Source organism: Neophocaena asiaeorientalis, unplaced genomic scaffold, assembly GCF_003031525.2.
Source record: "Neophocaena asiaeorientalis asiaeorientalis breed wild unplaced genomic scaffold, Neophocaena_asiaeorientalis_V1.1 scaffold307, whole genome shotgun sequence".
NCBI lineage: Eukaryota > Metazoa > Chordata > Mammalia > Artiodactyla > Phocoenidae > Neophocaena > Neophocaena asiaeorientalis.
The window spans coordinates 2124306-2141018 of record NW_020171817.1 but is presented as its reverse complement, the minus strand read 5'-3'; the positions used below and the strand labels follow the sequence as shown (position 1 = coordinate 2141018).

The window sequence follows — 16713 nt, the reverse complement described above, 5'->3', positions numbered from 1 at the left end:
AAAAAAAAAAAAAAAAAAAAAAAAAAAAAAAAAGCAAGGAAATTATTATTAAAAAAACAAACAAACGGCCCCCGAGTGACATGCAGAAGCCAACGAGGTTATAAGAGAATTAGAAAAATCACCATTGTGCAACGATTAAGTAAAGAATTGACTCAGGCAAGGTGCATTATGGGTCTGAAAACCACCGGGCATAAGGCTGTTGGGGAACAGTTTACTTATCATTAACCACAAAGAGAAACGGGATGTTTATAACGGAAATATCTCGCCTCCACTTTAATAAGGGATCAAACTGAGCACAAACCAATAATGGTACCACCAACATTATGGGCGCCTGATGGGGTGGAAAGGGAGGAGGCCTTATTACCCACTCAGGGTTCCTGCCCAAGGGTTTATTCCGAGTATAATAAGAGAGATACACTCTGACTGATTCAGACTGGCCAACAGGCTAAATAGGCCAATATCAGGAAAGTTGAAAAAAAAAGGCAGAGGGCCTCTTCTACATTCAAGGAGACTTAAGGGACACGACTACGGAATGCAACACTTGATCCTTAAACAGATTCTGGATTAGAAACAACTGTGAAAGGTGGGACAGCTGGAGATGTGAAGATGGACTGCGGTATCGGCCAGCACACACTGATGCTCAATTCTGAGGTGTGAAAACGGTACTGTGAGAAGGCAGAAGCACGTCCTTGTTCTAAGATGACATCCAACTGACACCTACAGAGGTAGAGTTATGCCTGCAACTTAATGTCAACATTGGTGAAATGAAGGAAAGGGCAAAATATTCATTCTCTTACATAAGCTGCTTAAGTTCAAGTAAGATAATAATTTTTTTAAGGAGAAAACCATCCAGGACTTCCCTGGCAGTCCAGTGGTTAAGACTCCGCGCTTCTAATGCGGGGGATGTGGGTTCTATCCCTGGTGGGGGAACTAAGATCCCACATGCCGTGCAGCGCGGCCAAAAAAAAAAAAAAAAAAAAAAAAAAAAAAGAAAAGGAGAACATCATCCAGAGAAAAACGAGACGCTACTTTTCATTTCAGAAAAAGCATGCCTGAAAGACGAGTTTTAACGTTAGCCCATGAGCTGTCTTAGGTCCCTCCCAAGGCATCTGAACGGAGCACACACTTAGAAGGGTACATAATGAACTTCTTCAAAGTTAAATTTGCAAACCTCATCAATGCTGTCAGTAAATATTACAGGTGTTACGAAATCAAGGGAGATTTTTAACATGCAAAGAAGTGTTGATGCCCCCCCCCAACCAACACTAAGAAACCAAGAAGCCACCTGAGTCAAGATGCACAGGTGATCACGGAAGCCTGAGACGGGCAAAGGTGATGAATGAGTTTATTATAATCCACCTCTTCAGAGACTCAAAGTCAGCCTGTTTCCTTTGCTGAGAGTCTTGGAGTTCGCTTCCCACAAGGCCTGTAAGTGAATGCCGTTTAAAGTGCAGTCACTTCCAGCTGAAAAGGACTGGGGTGAGGACGGTGGAGTTGGCTGGGCGCAGGGAGAGGGACGCAAGGGCAGGGTCTGGCCCTTCAGGGGTAACATGCTCAAGTATTCTGGTACAACTTAAGCTTTTAAAATTGTTCACCTCATTAGCAAAGGATGTTTACACATGCAACCTTAATGTATGTTTATAGTTATTTATAAATCATCAACATGTGCTCCTGTGCTACCAAATTATGCAGTTAAAAATACGTCCAAGAGTCGGCACTTTAAAAGATGAGACACAAAACATGGGCAGAAGCTCCGTACTTCCTGCTTGTACCACAACGGCCTGTCCTGCCTAATTCCTGAGATGCACCCGCTCACCGTGGTGATCCACAGGATGGCAGTTCTAAAGCACAGCGGCATTCATGTTGGTGTCTTAATCACTGGGTGCCTTAAATTAACCCTCCTCTGCAGAGGGATGTTAAGGGACACTATAAAAACCCACAGTAGGCAGCCCCGCTCATAAGGACCCCAGGCAGCCTCTGCCTGATCTCTTCAGTGCTACCAGGGGAAGGGTTGGGGCTCATCTCTCAGAAGCGGCTCGTTCATGTGCTCATCGGCTGTTTCATGATTCACAGGGTAACTTCCTTCCTCTCTAATGCAGAATGTAGGCTGTGCAAGGGCGGGGCAGGGACGAGTGCTGTCTTACCGTCACTGTATCCTCGTGTCTAGAACAGTGTCCAGAACAGTGTCTAGTACATACAGAGTGGCAGAAATAACGGACAAACGTTGACTGATTTTTTAGGGAACTCTTCCGCACGCCTAGTCTGGCTTTATACCGAAACAACAGCAGACCCTCACATCACAGTACGCGCCAAGCACCATCGTAAGCACCTTTCACACGTTAACTCACTGAAGCCTCACGACAGCCTTATTAGGCAGGTGCTGCCATCACTACCATCTTGGCTGAGGAAATTGGGACAAAGAGCGGCCAAGCGACTTGCCCAAGGGCAGCAGCTGGGTGAGTGGCTGGGCAGGGATCTGCTGGGGACAGTGTGGCTGCTGAGTCACACCCGTAACTGCTCCACAAAGCCGCCTCTCGCCAGGTCAGAGGACTGGCCTCACCGCTGCCATCTGGATGCACAGACCCGGGGGCTAACCGCCCCCTGCAGGTGACAGGAGGACAGACCTCCAGAGCCTTCCACGTTCATCTCTTTTCCAAGCCAGACATTCTAGAGCCTTCAACTGTGTAACAGATACTGTGGAGTCAGTCCTTCAACACCTGGGTCTCCCTCTCTTTGGGTTTGGTCGAGTTTGTCCCTGTAGGATCAAGAGTCCAGCCATAGACTCCAACAGCCCTGGGTGTGAGACCTAGCCTCGCAAAGTCACCCTTTGACTTGAGCTAGTTTCCTCTTCTGAAAAATGAGTTGATGACACTTCCTTCTTCGTAGTAATATTCACTATCCTTTGGTCCAAACTTCCTTCCTCGGGCAGGGCCCTGGCACAGCACATCACCCTCCGGGGAGACACATTACTGTTCACGTGGACGGCGATGCTGCACTTTACGGGAATGTACTGGCCTGGCCTGGGAAGTCGCTTCCTTCTGTTTTCACTGGAGCGATGGGGCTCTGTAACTTAAGCTTATATGGTGGCACACTGCCTCAATTCTGTCTCCCGCGGCACAGTTCCTCCTTCCTTACAGGAAAAAAGTCCTCATAAAGACAGTTTATAGCACTTCAAAATACTGACAGGAACCTTAAGCCCTAATGTCTGAAGATATCTGTGGACACGATTTATCACAGAAGCTCCACTGTTATAACTTGGCAATTAGGAAATATTGATAAATGCAAACACATTATTGATGTCAATTACAGAAGCACAAGTGGGCTTCCCTGGTGGCACAGTGGTTGAGAGTCTGCCTGCCGATGCAGGGGACGCGGGTTCGTGCCCCGGTCCGGGAAGATCCCACGTGCCGCGGAGCGGCTGGGCCCGTGAGCCATGGCCGCTGAGCCTGCGCGTCCGGAGCCTGTGCTCCGCAACGGAGAGGCCACAGCGGTGAGAGGCCCGCATACCGCAAAAAACAAACAAACAAAAAAAAAGCACAAGACTGATGAGCCTCCCAAAGTGCTTTGACACAAGCAGTTAGAGCTGAGCCTCTCAATACACATCGAGGCACCGCAAGTGCCGCGGAAGTCAGGCTGCCACGACACCAAGGTGCTTCCACGTTAGAAGTGAGGCTATCTCAGCAGATGAGCACCTGCTCAGGAATATCTAACAGAACCTCAGGTAAAGTCCGACGTCAAAAAGGTGCTCACTGGTGACTCACGATGAGGTAGGCGTAGAAGGTACTCAGGAGGAGCTGGGGGCCCAGACGCACTGACGCAGCTCGACGGCCCCGACTGTGCACGTGAGGGGCGCACACCAGGCCAGGACCTGCAGAAACAGGTGGCCTTCAGGGCAGTGCTTTGGAATATATTTTAACATTCCCAGGTATCCCGTTTTGTAGGACTGAGAACAGTCTTGGATTTATTTTCAGGGGATGACATGAACAGCCCAGGTTCCATTCTCCCTGTGAAGGGCAGAGGGAGATTTGAGCCCGAGTCCTGAGAGAATGGAGGTATCGGGAATTTGTGAAGGAAACTTCGTTTAAGAGGAACAGAAGGTCATTGGTCACGGTTTGGTTCTGATGGGTTTCAAGCATTGGTAAGACACCTAAATTCAAGCACCTACTAGACACAGAGGGCAACAGTCTGCAGGAAAAGACAGGACCAAATACAGTTTCGAGGAGGACGTGTGGTGAACTACCTCTGAGAAGAAGAATACGGATATAAAGAGACTAACTGACTTAGGGATGAGGGGGCCTATGCTTTTGAGACAGCAGTTGCATTTTTGAAGGAAAACAGTTAAAAAAAGCCCTGTCACCTGCTGTGTGAAAGGGCTCTATGAGGCACTAGGAAAGGGCACACACAACCCTCGTCCATCTGGGAAGCAAAGCCTGGGAGGCCACAAGGATGGCTGAATGCCAGGGATTCTCACGCAGAGCCTCGAGGGCCCCATGCGCACAGGTCTGGACAGGCATATACGCTCTTCCCTGAGTCACTTCTCTGGCCAGACCTAAGCCCCTTACAGACATCCGCTCACCTCCCTGCGAACGCTTACTGCCGCCAGAGGGAGTACCTGCCTTCCAGATCCCTCCAGCAGTAAAGCTGCACGAGCTCCGAGGGCTCGGGGTCCGCACCTCATCCCTGTGTGTGTGCACCTGATGTGGCAGGGCACGGGGACAGGGGGTCAGGAGTCAGGGGCGGTGGGCGCCTCACAGCCCCTCCTTGACTTTGAGCCTGCCCCGGCAGCATGTGAGCTGAGGCCTCCGTGACCGCACTACACTGCCTCACAGCACGGTCCTTCAGCTGCATTTTAATAAAATGAATGTTATAAAATTTGATTTAGATATACTTTTGTAGCCTTGGAAACCCCTTTCACTGAGAGTGAGTGAGTGCCCCCAGTTCTTTCTGGTGGATAAACTTTTCCCGGTGTGTGAAAAATATTAATACAGAAACTGCCCCTTGGAATTCAGTCTTCACAGTTCTACCTAAGCCACTGAGAAGCACTTGGGAGGGTCGACCTGCGTGACAGCGAGGCCCACATGTCGAGAGCAAAGGCTTGGGCGCTGACCACGCTGCGGGGCCGCGGGCAGCTTGGGGCACAGAAGACAACCCGCCTCCCCGCGAAGTCAGAGGCCCTGGCAAAGCCCTGCAGGAAATGCTGAGGAGTTAACACCTGAGTGCTCTGGTGGCCCCAAGGACAACAGGTTTCAGTGGCAGGAGAGGGGAGCAAGGGCGCGGCAGGCCTGCCCTCGGCAGCTGGCGGGCGGGGAAGAAGCTCCCTGGCGGGGCGCTAGGTGTCCTGCGCTGCGCTGGCCCTGCCTCCAGCCCCGAGCACCCTGCACTCAGCCCAACGAGCTCACCGGCTCCCGGTCCTGAAGCCGTGATGCGGCTGCAGTGGGGCACGGGCGTGCGCGGGGCAGGCTTCGCGGGGCCCAGAAACCCACGGGGCCACGCCGCTTCCTAGCGGTTCCCTAAACCGCCCAGGAGAGAAGAAAGGATGGGCGCTGGCCTGTAGGGAAAAATAGGCTCCGTTTAAAAAGTATTTCCAGTAAGAAAAATACGTAATATTAAGAAAAACGTGGACAGCTACACAGACAGTTGCAAACTTTAAATAATAGCTGAGAGTTACTGAAAAGACCAAGTGCTGAGTTTGGCCCGGCGGAGACAGAACCCGGATCGAAGCCGCAGGACAACTGATTCTGGCTCTTTTCCCCCGGTCTCCCTTCCTCACCCCACTCCTTCTTGGAAGGTCTGTCCAGTCCCAGTGAAGAAATCTCGTTGGTAACGAGGCATCCACGACCTGTCACCTGTGTGAAAGGGCAGCTTCTGTCACAGCTCACAGGTCCCTGGAAGCCGCTGTGATCCATGCAACATCCCTGCCATCACCGGGGGTTAAAAGCTTCTACAAAGTGTAGCCAAGGGCTTGTCTGGAATTGGCCCCGCAGCCGGGGCTGACAGCAGAGAACCACCGCTGCATAACTCAGCTTACGCCACCAGTCACTCCCCATGCTCAAGGCGACAGGCTGCCTGTGACACCCCGGCAGCCAAGCTTTCCTTTTAAAGTGAATTCAGTAAAGGCAGAGGGTCAGTGACACGCCTCGCCCTTGGTCAAAATCCAACATTCACAAGTATGTTTCTGGGATCTAACAATCATCGTCAATTATTTTCAGAATCAGAAAACGTCAGGCCTGAAAGGGGGCCTTGGAGGCACGGGGCACCCCTCCACACCCCTGGGGAGCTGGCGTCGACGACCGCCCGCCAGCTGGCCGGGGCCAGGAGCAGACCCTGGCTCTGCTGGCTCCCTGGCCGGCCGGCGTTCAGTGATGGGTGCGCACTGGGCTCTGACGGCGCATCCATGACTCTGCAGGCAGTTCTGGGACGCGCTCGTCTAAGTGAGTGCGATAACTCCATGAAAGAAACCCCCAACCCAACCTCCACAAGGCAGTTAAACTTAGGTTTGTTAAATACAGCAGATTCGCGAAGAGAAGTCTTGTGCTATTAGGATGTTGGAAAGCAGAGCACCCAATCCCTCACCTTTTACAGACGAAGCCTATTGGGTCACGGACTTCTGGTGATGCTATCTCGAATGTGTGACAGACGGTGAAGGGGAGTCCATGGGACTGCAGGTCGGTGGTGCCGTTACAACATTGAGGGGATGAGACTTGGGGCGAGGAAAAGGGAAGCGCTTGTTAGGCTGCGTGAAGTGGAGATGCTCGAAGAAAAAGCCTACGTTTGAAATACTGATCTGATTGTGTGCCGGCGTTACTTAGTAAAGCTAAGGTGGTAACAGTGCCACACCTGAGAGAATTTTTAAAGCCCTTTGATTATTTATAACCAACCAGTCTACGAAATGACGGCCCTAATTACCAGATTTGGGGAAGAGAGAACGTTTCTGACACAGCATATGGCTCCGGTACTTCAAACACACAGCAAGTACGAAACTAACCTTAACTGATGAATGGTATTCCTTGGGCTTCAGCAGACAAACTGAACGATGATGAAGTTTTAAGAGAGATTAAATATCATGACTGAGGATAGAGCGCTACCTAACAAGGGCTAGGATTTAAATTTAGGTGTATCTCACTCAAAACCTCCTATCGTGTCTCTGAATGAAACAACAGCTTTTAGACCGATAGATGTATAATTAGAAAATAAATCTTTCCAACAGCGTAGGTGAAACCACCCTTCATATATATGCTTGTAAAACCCATCAAATGCAGATATCCAGTGCTCAGGAAATGAGCACATGTTCTCATACACACACTGGGCTGGGCGTCATCACCTCCCTGCCACCTCGGACGATGTGGGACAGAAACACAAATGGACATAAACAGGGGGAGCCCCTCTGTCACCCTTCCTAGAAGATGGGGCATTGTTTCCCTGTCAGCTTGGGAGAAGATCTTCTGCATAAGCACGACTGGAATTAACTCTGATTACTTGAAAGGACAAGCTAGGCAGTAAGGCATCAGAAGGTTTCCGCTGAAGGGCACTTCAGCGATAGCTTGTCAGGAAAAGCACAATTGGAGCTGTGACCCTGGATCTATGGGGAAATTCTGAGCAAGCACTTCTTAAATAAGGCAGCTGAACTTTACCATTTTCAGACTGTGGTTTTGTATTGTTTTTTCCTTTTGAAGGCAGAGAGGTGAGAGAGTTTTCTGAGAAATGATAAAGGAGACCAGCCCCTAGGGATAAACTATTCACGAGCCTACAGAGGGGAAGCTGCTACCTTCTAATGAGAGCTCTAAATGGACCATCAGAAAAAGGAACACACATCTTCCCTCCTCCTCTCCTACGTGTTGTTTACCTTCTGTGAAGATAAGGCCACCCAGGGTGACCCCTCTTCTGAGAACTGGCTAAGAAGTGAGAACAGATGCAGGCCCATCCTTCTCCTAACTGTGCATCCTTGGGAGAATTATTCAAACACGCCAAGTCTGAATTTCCTCATCGAGCACACAAGGATACTAATATCTTTCTCACAAGGCTGCTGTTAGGCATTCAAAGCACTTATGTAATACAGGGAGTCCGTGCCCAGAGAGGGCACGACGGATCGACACTGGTGAGGACCCCCCCCCGCCCCCCAATCTATCAAATCATCCCTTTACAGATGCAGGAAACAGGGCGAACAAACCACCTGCCCAAGATCACAGGGCAAGTTACTATCAGAGCTGAGATGAGCACGTTCACCTCTTGCCCCTGAGATCAATGTACTTTCTGCTCCGGAATTGTTAATATCTGCTTCCACTTTAGGTGCTTCAGCAACAAAAAGGCTTTTTGAGGAACTCAAGAGTGAGCATCTCTGGCAGACTAGACTACGAGACTCATCTGCTAGACGAGATGGGAGAATGACAGATACCATGATAAAAATTCCCAAATGAAACCCGTGCCAAAGTTTTCTATAAACGGCACTACTATGTGAGCTCTTGTGAACATGAAATAAGCAGGAGAACTATTAGTGTACATAAAAAGGCAGGGGTGGTACAGGCTTCCTCTAGAAAGGAAGTGGAATCTTGTTCTGTGCCTGTCAGCCTTGGAGGAATGAAGCAAATCTGATGGGTGGTCTCCAACTAAGAGACATTTCTTCTAGAAGAATGCCAACTGTACGAAAAGACTCTTGTCCCAGACTTGAGGAAATAAAGGAATTTCCAGAAAAAGCAGAGAGGAAATTAGTTTAAATTTTTGTATGAAGAAGTCTATTTGTAGCTGCAGAGGAACTATATATTGAACAGGCTGAAAAAATAAATGTCATACATAGGCCAAGCTATAAAACTCAACAAACCCTTCTCATTGCCCTGCTTTCTCAAAACTTCTGAGAAGGTTGGGGAATTTTTTATTCCTATTGAGAGGATTCACATATCCAAAAGACATAGGGTTCACTTAGGGGGCAATTCTTTCTGGTCCTCGTATATAAATTCATGTTGATTTCCTCAGGATGTTTATCCAAGTCCAAGACAGAGCACAGAAATCTCCTTTGCCTCTGACTGCTTTAGTACTATTTTTTAAATATGTAGATTGATCCTTGGATCTAATCTTAGCTGGTCTATAGCGGCACAGGGGAAAGCACTGCTGGGATATGCCAGTAAACCCTATGCTGTGTTCCATGAAATGAGTGAATAGATGGTATCCAGAACAGGAAGGGTGGGCTTGGCTCCCAAACAGTCCAAGCCAGAGAGAACTTCTGTGAGGTCTGGACAGACCTCTGAATTCCACCCCAACTCTGCCTCCGAAAAACTTACAAAACCAATTCATAATTATATGGCATAGAGGGGGTGCTCGATAAACAGGGAAAGAAACTGTGGGCATGGATTGCAAGGCACACAGTGCGTTTGTGTGTCACGTGACTGAGATGGGCCAGGGGGCAGGGTGGAGTCAAACAGAAAGAGCATTAAGGCTGAGGAGGAACTGGGGAGAGCATTCCCATCACTCACGCGTTATTGCTCTTCAAATGCCACTCCATTTTCTTTGAAAGAGTGTTCTCAGAGGTATGCTTTAGTACCCGTAACATGGCTTCTACCAGAAAGGAAGGCTAACCGCAGAGCTGCAAGCAACATCAATAAAATAATTCAATCTTTTGACTTTCCTCGTAGCAGAAAGGTTAGACCAAGAGAAGTTTTAGGAATTTACGATGGCATAAATACACGGCTGGCGTACCCCTTTGCTCACCTATAACCTAAACTCTGGAAAGTTAAGATCTTGGTGAAAAATGGTCAAGGGAAGCTGAGCATAGAGTACTTTACTCTAAAATGTATCATTATTTCTGCAAATAATCAAGAAGGGGACAGATACTGATGTGAAACGTTGAACCATGTCATTTTAGAACTGGAAGTAGCCTTAGAAACTACAGCATAACCCTTTGATTTTACAGATAAGAAGCTGAAGGCTTGTAGTTCCAGCTCTGAATGACTTAGGTTTCCCAGCCTCAAGTTATCAATCAATGTCTGAGGCATTCAATTTTATTTTTCTCAATTAAGAGAAAAATTGAGGACTGGTTATATAGTTCTTTTTTAGGAGAAGGGAGAATTTTTTTTATTGTGAAAAAAACCCCCACAAAAAGTTACCGTTTTAACCAATTTTAAGCGTATAGTTCAGTAGTGTTAAGTACGTTCACATTACTGTAAACCATATCTCTAGAACTTTTTCATCCTGAAAAACTGAAACTGTCCCCATTAAACGCTAACTCCCCTTTCCTGCTCTCCCAGCCCCTGGCAACCAACATCCTACTTTCTACCTCCTTGAATTGACCACTTTAGGGACCTCAGATAAGCGGAATCACACGGTACTGGTCCTTTTGTGTCTGGCTTAGTTCACTGAGCACAGTCCTCAAGGTCCATCCATGTTGTAGCCTGTGTCAGAACTTCCTTCCTTTTAAGGGCTGAATAATATTCCATTGTATGTAAATGCATTTTGTTTATCCATCCGTCGGCGGTGGAAATTTGGGTTGCTTCCACCTCTTGGATATTGTGAATAATGTATAATTCTTTCCATGTATTTTAAATGCCCCTAATGTACGGACTGACTTTCCTCTCCTTCATAAAAACAATTTCCAAGTAAATTTTAGAGATTCCCCTGAACCTACCAAAATGGTACTTAAGCTAAAAGTGTACTTGAAGAGAGATAAAGTGCATTATTACTTTTCCCCACAAGACATACAGATAAAACACTCCTACCTTTTCACAGGCTGTTCTACAGGGTGCCCACTGGGGGCAGGTAAGGCATCCCTTTCACTCAATTCTGACCACCCCATGGGGCACTGGCACAGGCGCTGCGGAGACCCACGTGAGAGAGGCCTGTCACTGTTCAATGGCTTCTCATCTCACGACAGGCACATTCAGAAAGTGATTGTGGCACGTTCCTCTCGAAAGGTCATTTAAAAACTAAACCATAAAGTATCAGATGAAGTAAAAAATATGGTTTCAGAGACTCTCACTTATCACCACCCAAAATGCCAATAAACTGGGCACATTGCTTTTAGTGATCCACAAAAATAATAAGTGTAAGCTAAACACTGAGAATGCTTCATCTCACATATACACACACTCAGGTTAACTAAAAGGCTGCTACCCATAATATCAACCCGTTTCCTAGTATCTTCAATGGTTGTACATAATGTCTGCTCTGAACTGCTTACAATGGCAGGTTCATAGTTCTGGGTCTGACACAGCCACTATTTGAATTGCTTCATTAAAAAAAACACTAGCTTAAGGATAGCTGATGTGGTATGGAATCCTGTCATCACTAAAGAGCTGCTGGAAAAAATAGTGTAACTCCAACACCTTGTTGTTATCCGGAATCAGAAAACATGACATCCAGTTGATCCCCTCAGTGTAAAATTACGTCCTACAGTAACAATATATTTCTTCATCCAAATACTTATGTTACACACAACCCTTGTATAGCTGGATACACGTATATACCATCACTGGTAGAGTAAAAGCATTATTTGGGTGTAAGTTCAGTGCTCAATCCACTGGGCTACGTGAATGAGCGGTTGGGAACCTCTGTTACCCAGGTCTGCTCTCTCAGAGCCCAGAAGAACTGAAGGGTCGCCTTGCCAGGGTACACTCTGATGAACACTGAGAGTATCACAAGCTGTAAACAAACCCAAGCTTTGTACAGATACTTTAGTTTTCACCAGGTTTAAAGAAAAAGGGGCTATGAAGCCCCTGGAGGGTTTTGAGCAGGCGGTAACCTGCTCTGATTTTTCACCCTGGCAGCCTGTGGAGAAGAGACCACTGGGGCAGACAGGGAGGCGAGTTAGAAGCTGTCACAGTGGCCAGTATGAAGAAAATACAGATGCTATTTTAGGCCTTTAGGCCAAGGCCAGCTTTGCCAGCTCCGAGCGAGGGGGCTCGGGGAATCGCCTGCATCTCGTAAGCTAACTCGGGTCAACGTGAAGCTCGGGTTCAGGAGCAATCTTGACGTGAAAGGGAAGCACCTGCTGCTCTGCTAGTTAACACAGACGCCCTGGGCCTGGAAGCGGGCCGCGCAGGCTCTGCCCCCCATCCAGGAAGGTGCACCTGGCAGGCTGTCCCGGGGACGGCCCGACCCGTGGCCCCAGAGCTTGAGTCTGTTTTGTGTGGATCCACTGGGAATGTCTGGTGAGAGTCAGTCTATCCTTTCTTTTTTTTCTTCTTTTCTAAAAGCATTTCAAACCAAGTGACACAGACAATTGCATAACTAAAGAAATGGTGGCACGGATTACTTACAGGTCCCTTTTCTAAGCACTCTCTACTCCGAGCAACTTTACAGTAAAAGATAAAACCAGCCTGTTTCGGAGGTGCTTGCCAACTTCTGCATGGGGAAGTGCCAAAGAACTGAATCTTCCAGAGTTTATGCAAAATAAGGACGCAGGCTGCTTGTTTTTCCAAGTTCCAGTGCTAAAGCATCCCATAAAATTCAACCACTGATGCATGGAAAATGCCATTGTTCTAGAGTTTTTAAAATGGCAACCCCTTTCTCTGCCTCTATTAACACACGTGCAAACGTGCAGACCAGCTTCTTTTTCTGACTATCCTATTATCTTTTCATGCTCTTAGTTAAAGATCATTTCCTAGGCTTGTCTGAATGTGGCCAAGTTATCCTATTGCTAGATAACTGTAGAACTCAGGGAGAGTTGTCTGAATCTGAAATGTTATTCTAGAAGGGATTGTTCCATTATGTAGGCAACATAACAAGACTATTAATTTTGACATAAAATGAAAACTAGTTTTTAATACTGCTTCCTTATCGAACTGTTTATAGAGTCAAGCATGAAGAAGGGTCAGAGATATAAACATATATCCCGATACACGTCATATATCGTGATAAGACATAATGTCAGCCAAGCTGGCATCTCCTGACAATGCTAAAGAAGCCCTTTCCAACACACTCGCAGATCTTAGGAAAATGTAAGGGGTTTCCCTCCACCCCTAAACAAATTCACTGCAAGGAAGAGAGAAAAACGAAGGGAAGCAGAAATGGAGCTTATGGTGTGACTGTTGCTAAATCAGAGAAAAAGAGTGAAAAGGATGATTTTTTAGAGGGTGAGAAAACCAGTCGCCAGCAGGCTGCTTTAGCCGTCGGCTCCCTGGTTAATTTTGCAGAGAGAAGGACACGTCACACTACCCAGGAGGCCAGGCTGCTGCAGGTGCTCCATCCACCTCACGAGAAAGAGCAAAGCAAGCACAAGCCAAGGCAACCACCAGCACTTCTACAGGAGGAAAATAAAAACCCCGCCGGGTCCTTCTGGGGTCAGTACCTAAGCAGCTGTGCTTCACACCGTCTGCACCTGCAGATACACCTTCCACATGCAACAGAATTTAGGTTCATAGCAGTGTCTTCCAGAAAAGGGCAATATTATCTTGAATTACGACTTCAAAGTACTAGGAAAGGGCTTCCCTGGTGGCACAGTGGTCAAGAACCCACCTGCCAATGCAGGGGACACGGGTTCGAGCCCTGGTCCGGGAAGATCCCACACACCGCGGAGCCACAACTACCGAGCTCGCGTGCCACAACTATTGAAGCCCATGAGCCTAGAGCCTATGCTCTGCAACAAAAGAAGCCACCGCAAGGAGAAGCCCGCGCACCGCAACGAAGAGTAGCTGCTGCTTGCTTCAACCAGAGAAAGCCTGCGCGCAGCAACGAAGACCCAACGCAGCCAAAAATAAATAAATAAGTTTATATATATAAACTAGGAAAAGTAGATTACATTTATACTCTGTGACACATGTCCACGTATCAATGTGTAATATATCTAACGAAGAGACAAAATTTAAAGAAGGTTTCCTATAATTACAGCATCAACGTCTAGTAAACTATGGGAACTCAGCTTCCCAGAAGGATGCATTCCCTGGAAATTCTGGATAGCTGATATTTACGTACTCCTTGATTCAATAATATGACAGGTCATCTTTCTTTGTGCACATGAATAGGAGGAAGAGAGTTTCTGGCTTCCCTCGTGGCGCAGTGGTTAAGAATCCACCTGTCAGTGCAGGGGACACGGGTTCGAGCCCTGGTCCGGGAAGATCCCACATGCCGCAGAGCAACTAAGCCCGTGCACCACAACTACTAAGCCTGCGCTCTAGAGCCCGTGAGCCACAACTACTGAGCCCGAGTGTCACAACCACTGAAGCCCAGGCGCCTAGAGCCTGTGCTCCACAACAAGAGAAGCCACCGCGATGATAAGCCCGCGCACCACAACCAAGAGTAGCCCCTGCTCATCACAACTAGAGAAAGCCCGTGCACAGCAACGAAGACCCAACACAGCCAAAAATAAAAACAAAAAAGAGGAAGAGAGTTTCATGATCCTGTGGTGTGAATCACAAACACCAATCAAGGGGGACACGTCAAAGCTTAAAGCTCTTAACGAAAAACCGTACATCACTGAACCATCTTACCTGTCGACGGATTATTCCAAGGTCTCTTTTGGCTTTATTCATTAGGGCTTGGATTTGTACAGGATCCTTTACACTCTTATTTTCTCTGAAGGCATCTCTTATCCTCCTGATGGCGTAACTTCTAAACGAATTCAGGGAAAAAAGGAAAAGGTGTCAGTGTGTCTGAAACGATGCTTTTAAAGATGAATTCAAAAGTGGTTCCTTAGGAATTAGCTGTCTGCTAGGCCCCTGTGGATAATCACCTCTGCTCTCTGCTCTTGGAACAGGCCCATCCATTACTATCCTGGGATGACTGAGCAAAAAGAAAGATTCGGGGAGATGAATCTACTCCAAACGAGTCAGGTGTGAATGGTAAAGTGCTACTGAAACACTCCGTAGATTACTGGCTTTTTACGGTTATTCACAACTGGCCTCCCTCCATTAACATGGATAACTGAACCTTCAATGTGCAGAGACAACACGACAACTGACAGGTGCCACGATGCACTGCATGTGTGTGTACCAAGACGGTGATCGATGACACGCTTGGGTCAGCTTTCCGGTCTCATCCCACCTTCTCTTGTGAAACGTAACAGGCAAGGATCCATACTGCGACCCTACCACAGTGGAGAGTGGAGATGACACCAAATGCTCTTCTCCATCTCTGAAGTGCACACGCATGAACTCCCCCCGGCCCCGCCCAACATACATCACATGCAGTTCAGGGCAGCGGTTTAAGCGCAAGCCTTGCACATCAGACAGGCTTGGGTTTGAATTCTTTTCCAAGTTCCTTCTGTTTGTGAGAACCTGGGCAACCTTCTTAACATAAGCCCCTGTTTCCTCATCTTACGCCTGTCAAACAGGCCTAATACTGCCTACCTCTCAGGGCTGTTGGGAAGGTTAGTCTTTCTAATGTGTGTCTGGAATTTGGTACGAAACCTGTACATAGAAAAACTCAAGAAATGAAAGCTATTCTTTTCTTCTTCCTCTTCTTGTTACACCTTAATGCAATCAGTACCCCCTCTCCTCACGTCAGCCTGTGCTTCACCCTACACCCTTGGGGTCACACCAGGCTGTCGTGTGGATAATTAGCCACCTCTGGACTCCCACACTCAGAGAGTGATGGCCTTAACCCCGAAGCCTGTTCAGCCTCACCAGACAGAAACGAGGACCAAGGAGACGCCGCCCAAGTCAGACACACCAGACGCGACTGTCTCTAGTGTTTGTATGATCTCCGGTTGCTCTGCACTTACCTTGAAACACCAGCTAAAGAATCCACGTGAGACCATTAGTTCCATTTAGAAACCGAAGAACGGAAAAAGCAGCAGAGCAATGAGGGAAGGGGAATGCAGTTTCCTCGGGAGCTGGGGGATGGATACAACTGAACTGGGAAACCTTACTTTGGAGAGGACTAATTTTGTTTTAGATAAACTTTCCTAAAGTAAAAGAAAATTAAACACTCAAATATCAAGTCCATTTGCATTTAAAAGCAGGAGGAAATGAAATCTTGTAACGTTAAGAACCACAGGGAGAAAAGCGGACGGTTCAGGAGCCTGCACTTCAGGGTGCGAGCTGCTGTGGAGTCTTTCATCTGAGCCCCATGGGAGCCTTCTGGAGTGCTTGCCGTGGAGCTTCTGGGCGCTCGGCATCTATCTCAGGGTCACGAGGATTGGAAATGGATATACATACATAGATTTATATAGCTTTTCCTCAGGTACAGCTGCTGATCTAACAAGACTGCAGGCAGCAGCTGGGTGGCTAAAGCAATCTCTGGCACCTTTCGTGCACAACATACTGGTTATTTGTGTCACACAACATCACTGCTCTCCCTCACACCCACACGCTCCTCCAAAACAGTTTCTTTCTGGTGGTGATGGGAATAGAGAAGGAACAAAATAGTTTAATTCTAATATTTCGTTCCATATGCAGGCTTGGTTTTACAACAGGAATTTACCTCAGGGAATCATCCAGTGTTTCAATTCTTCTTTTTGGAAAAATACCATGGGCGATAGTAGTCATTACTAAATTCATTCTTCTAAAAGCCAGCAACTAGCCAGAAGAGCTAGGAGCAAAGGAGTGTGTCTCGGAACGCAATGACCCAAGTTCTTCTAAAGTTTAAGGAAATTAGAAAATAGCTGAAGACACTCAACAATTTGTATCATTTGAGCTCAAGGTCAGCGTTCTAAGTGTGCCTTTGTGTATTCTAGTCTCCCCAAAGTCTATACCTAAAGGAACGAAGCTCTTGATCTTCCAATTAAATGTGTCTGAAGCAAAATCAAAAGCTGTCATTCCAATTCTGGCTGCACCTGTGGAACGAGTGACA

At 47.4% G+C, this 16713-nt stretch overlaps 1 protein-coding gene across 1 annotated transcript in view; it reads right to left on the bottom strand.

Annotated features, from left to right (window-relative positions):
• The window catches only part of LYRM4 (LYR motif containing 4), a 119193-nt gene that overhangs the window by 75552 nt on the left and 26928 nt on the right, over positions 1-16713 (bottom strand). The window contains exon 2 of the mRNA XM_024738617.1: positions 14412-14532. Within this exon, the coding sequence (XP_024594385.1) occupies positions 14412-14532 (121 nt within the window). The remainder of the gene's footprint in view (positions 1-14411; positions 14533-16713) is intronic.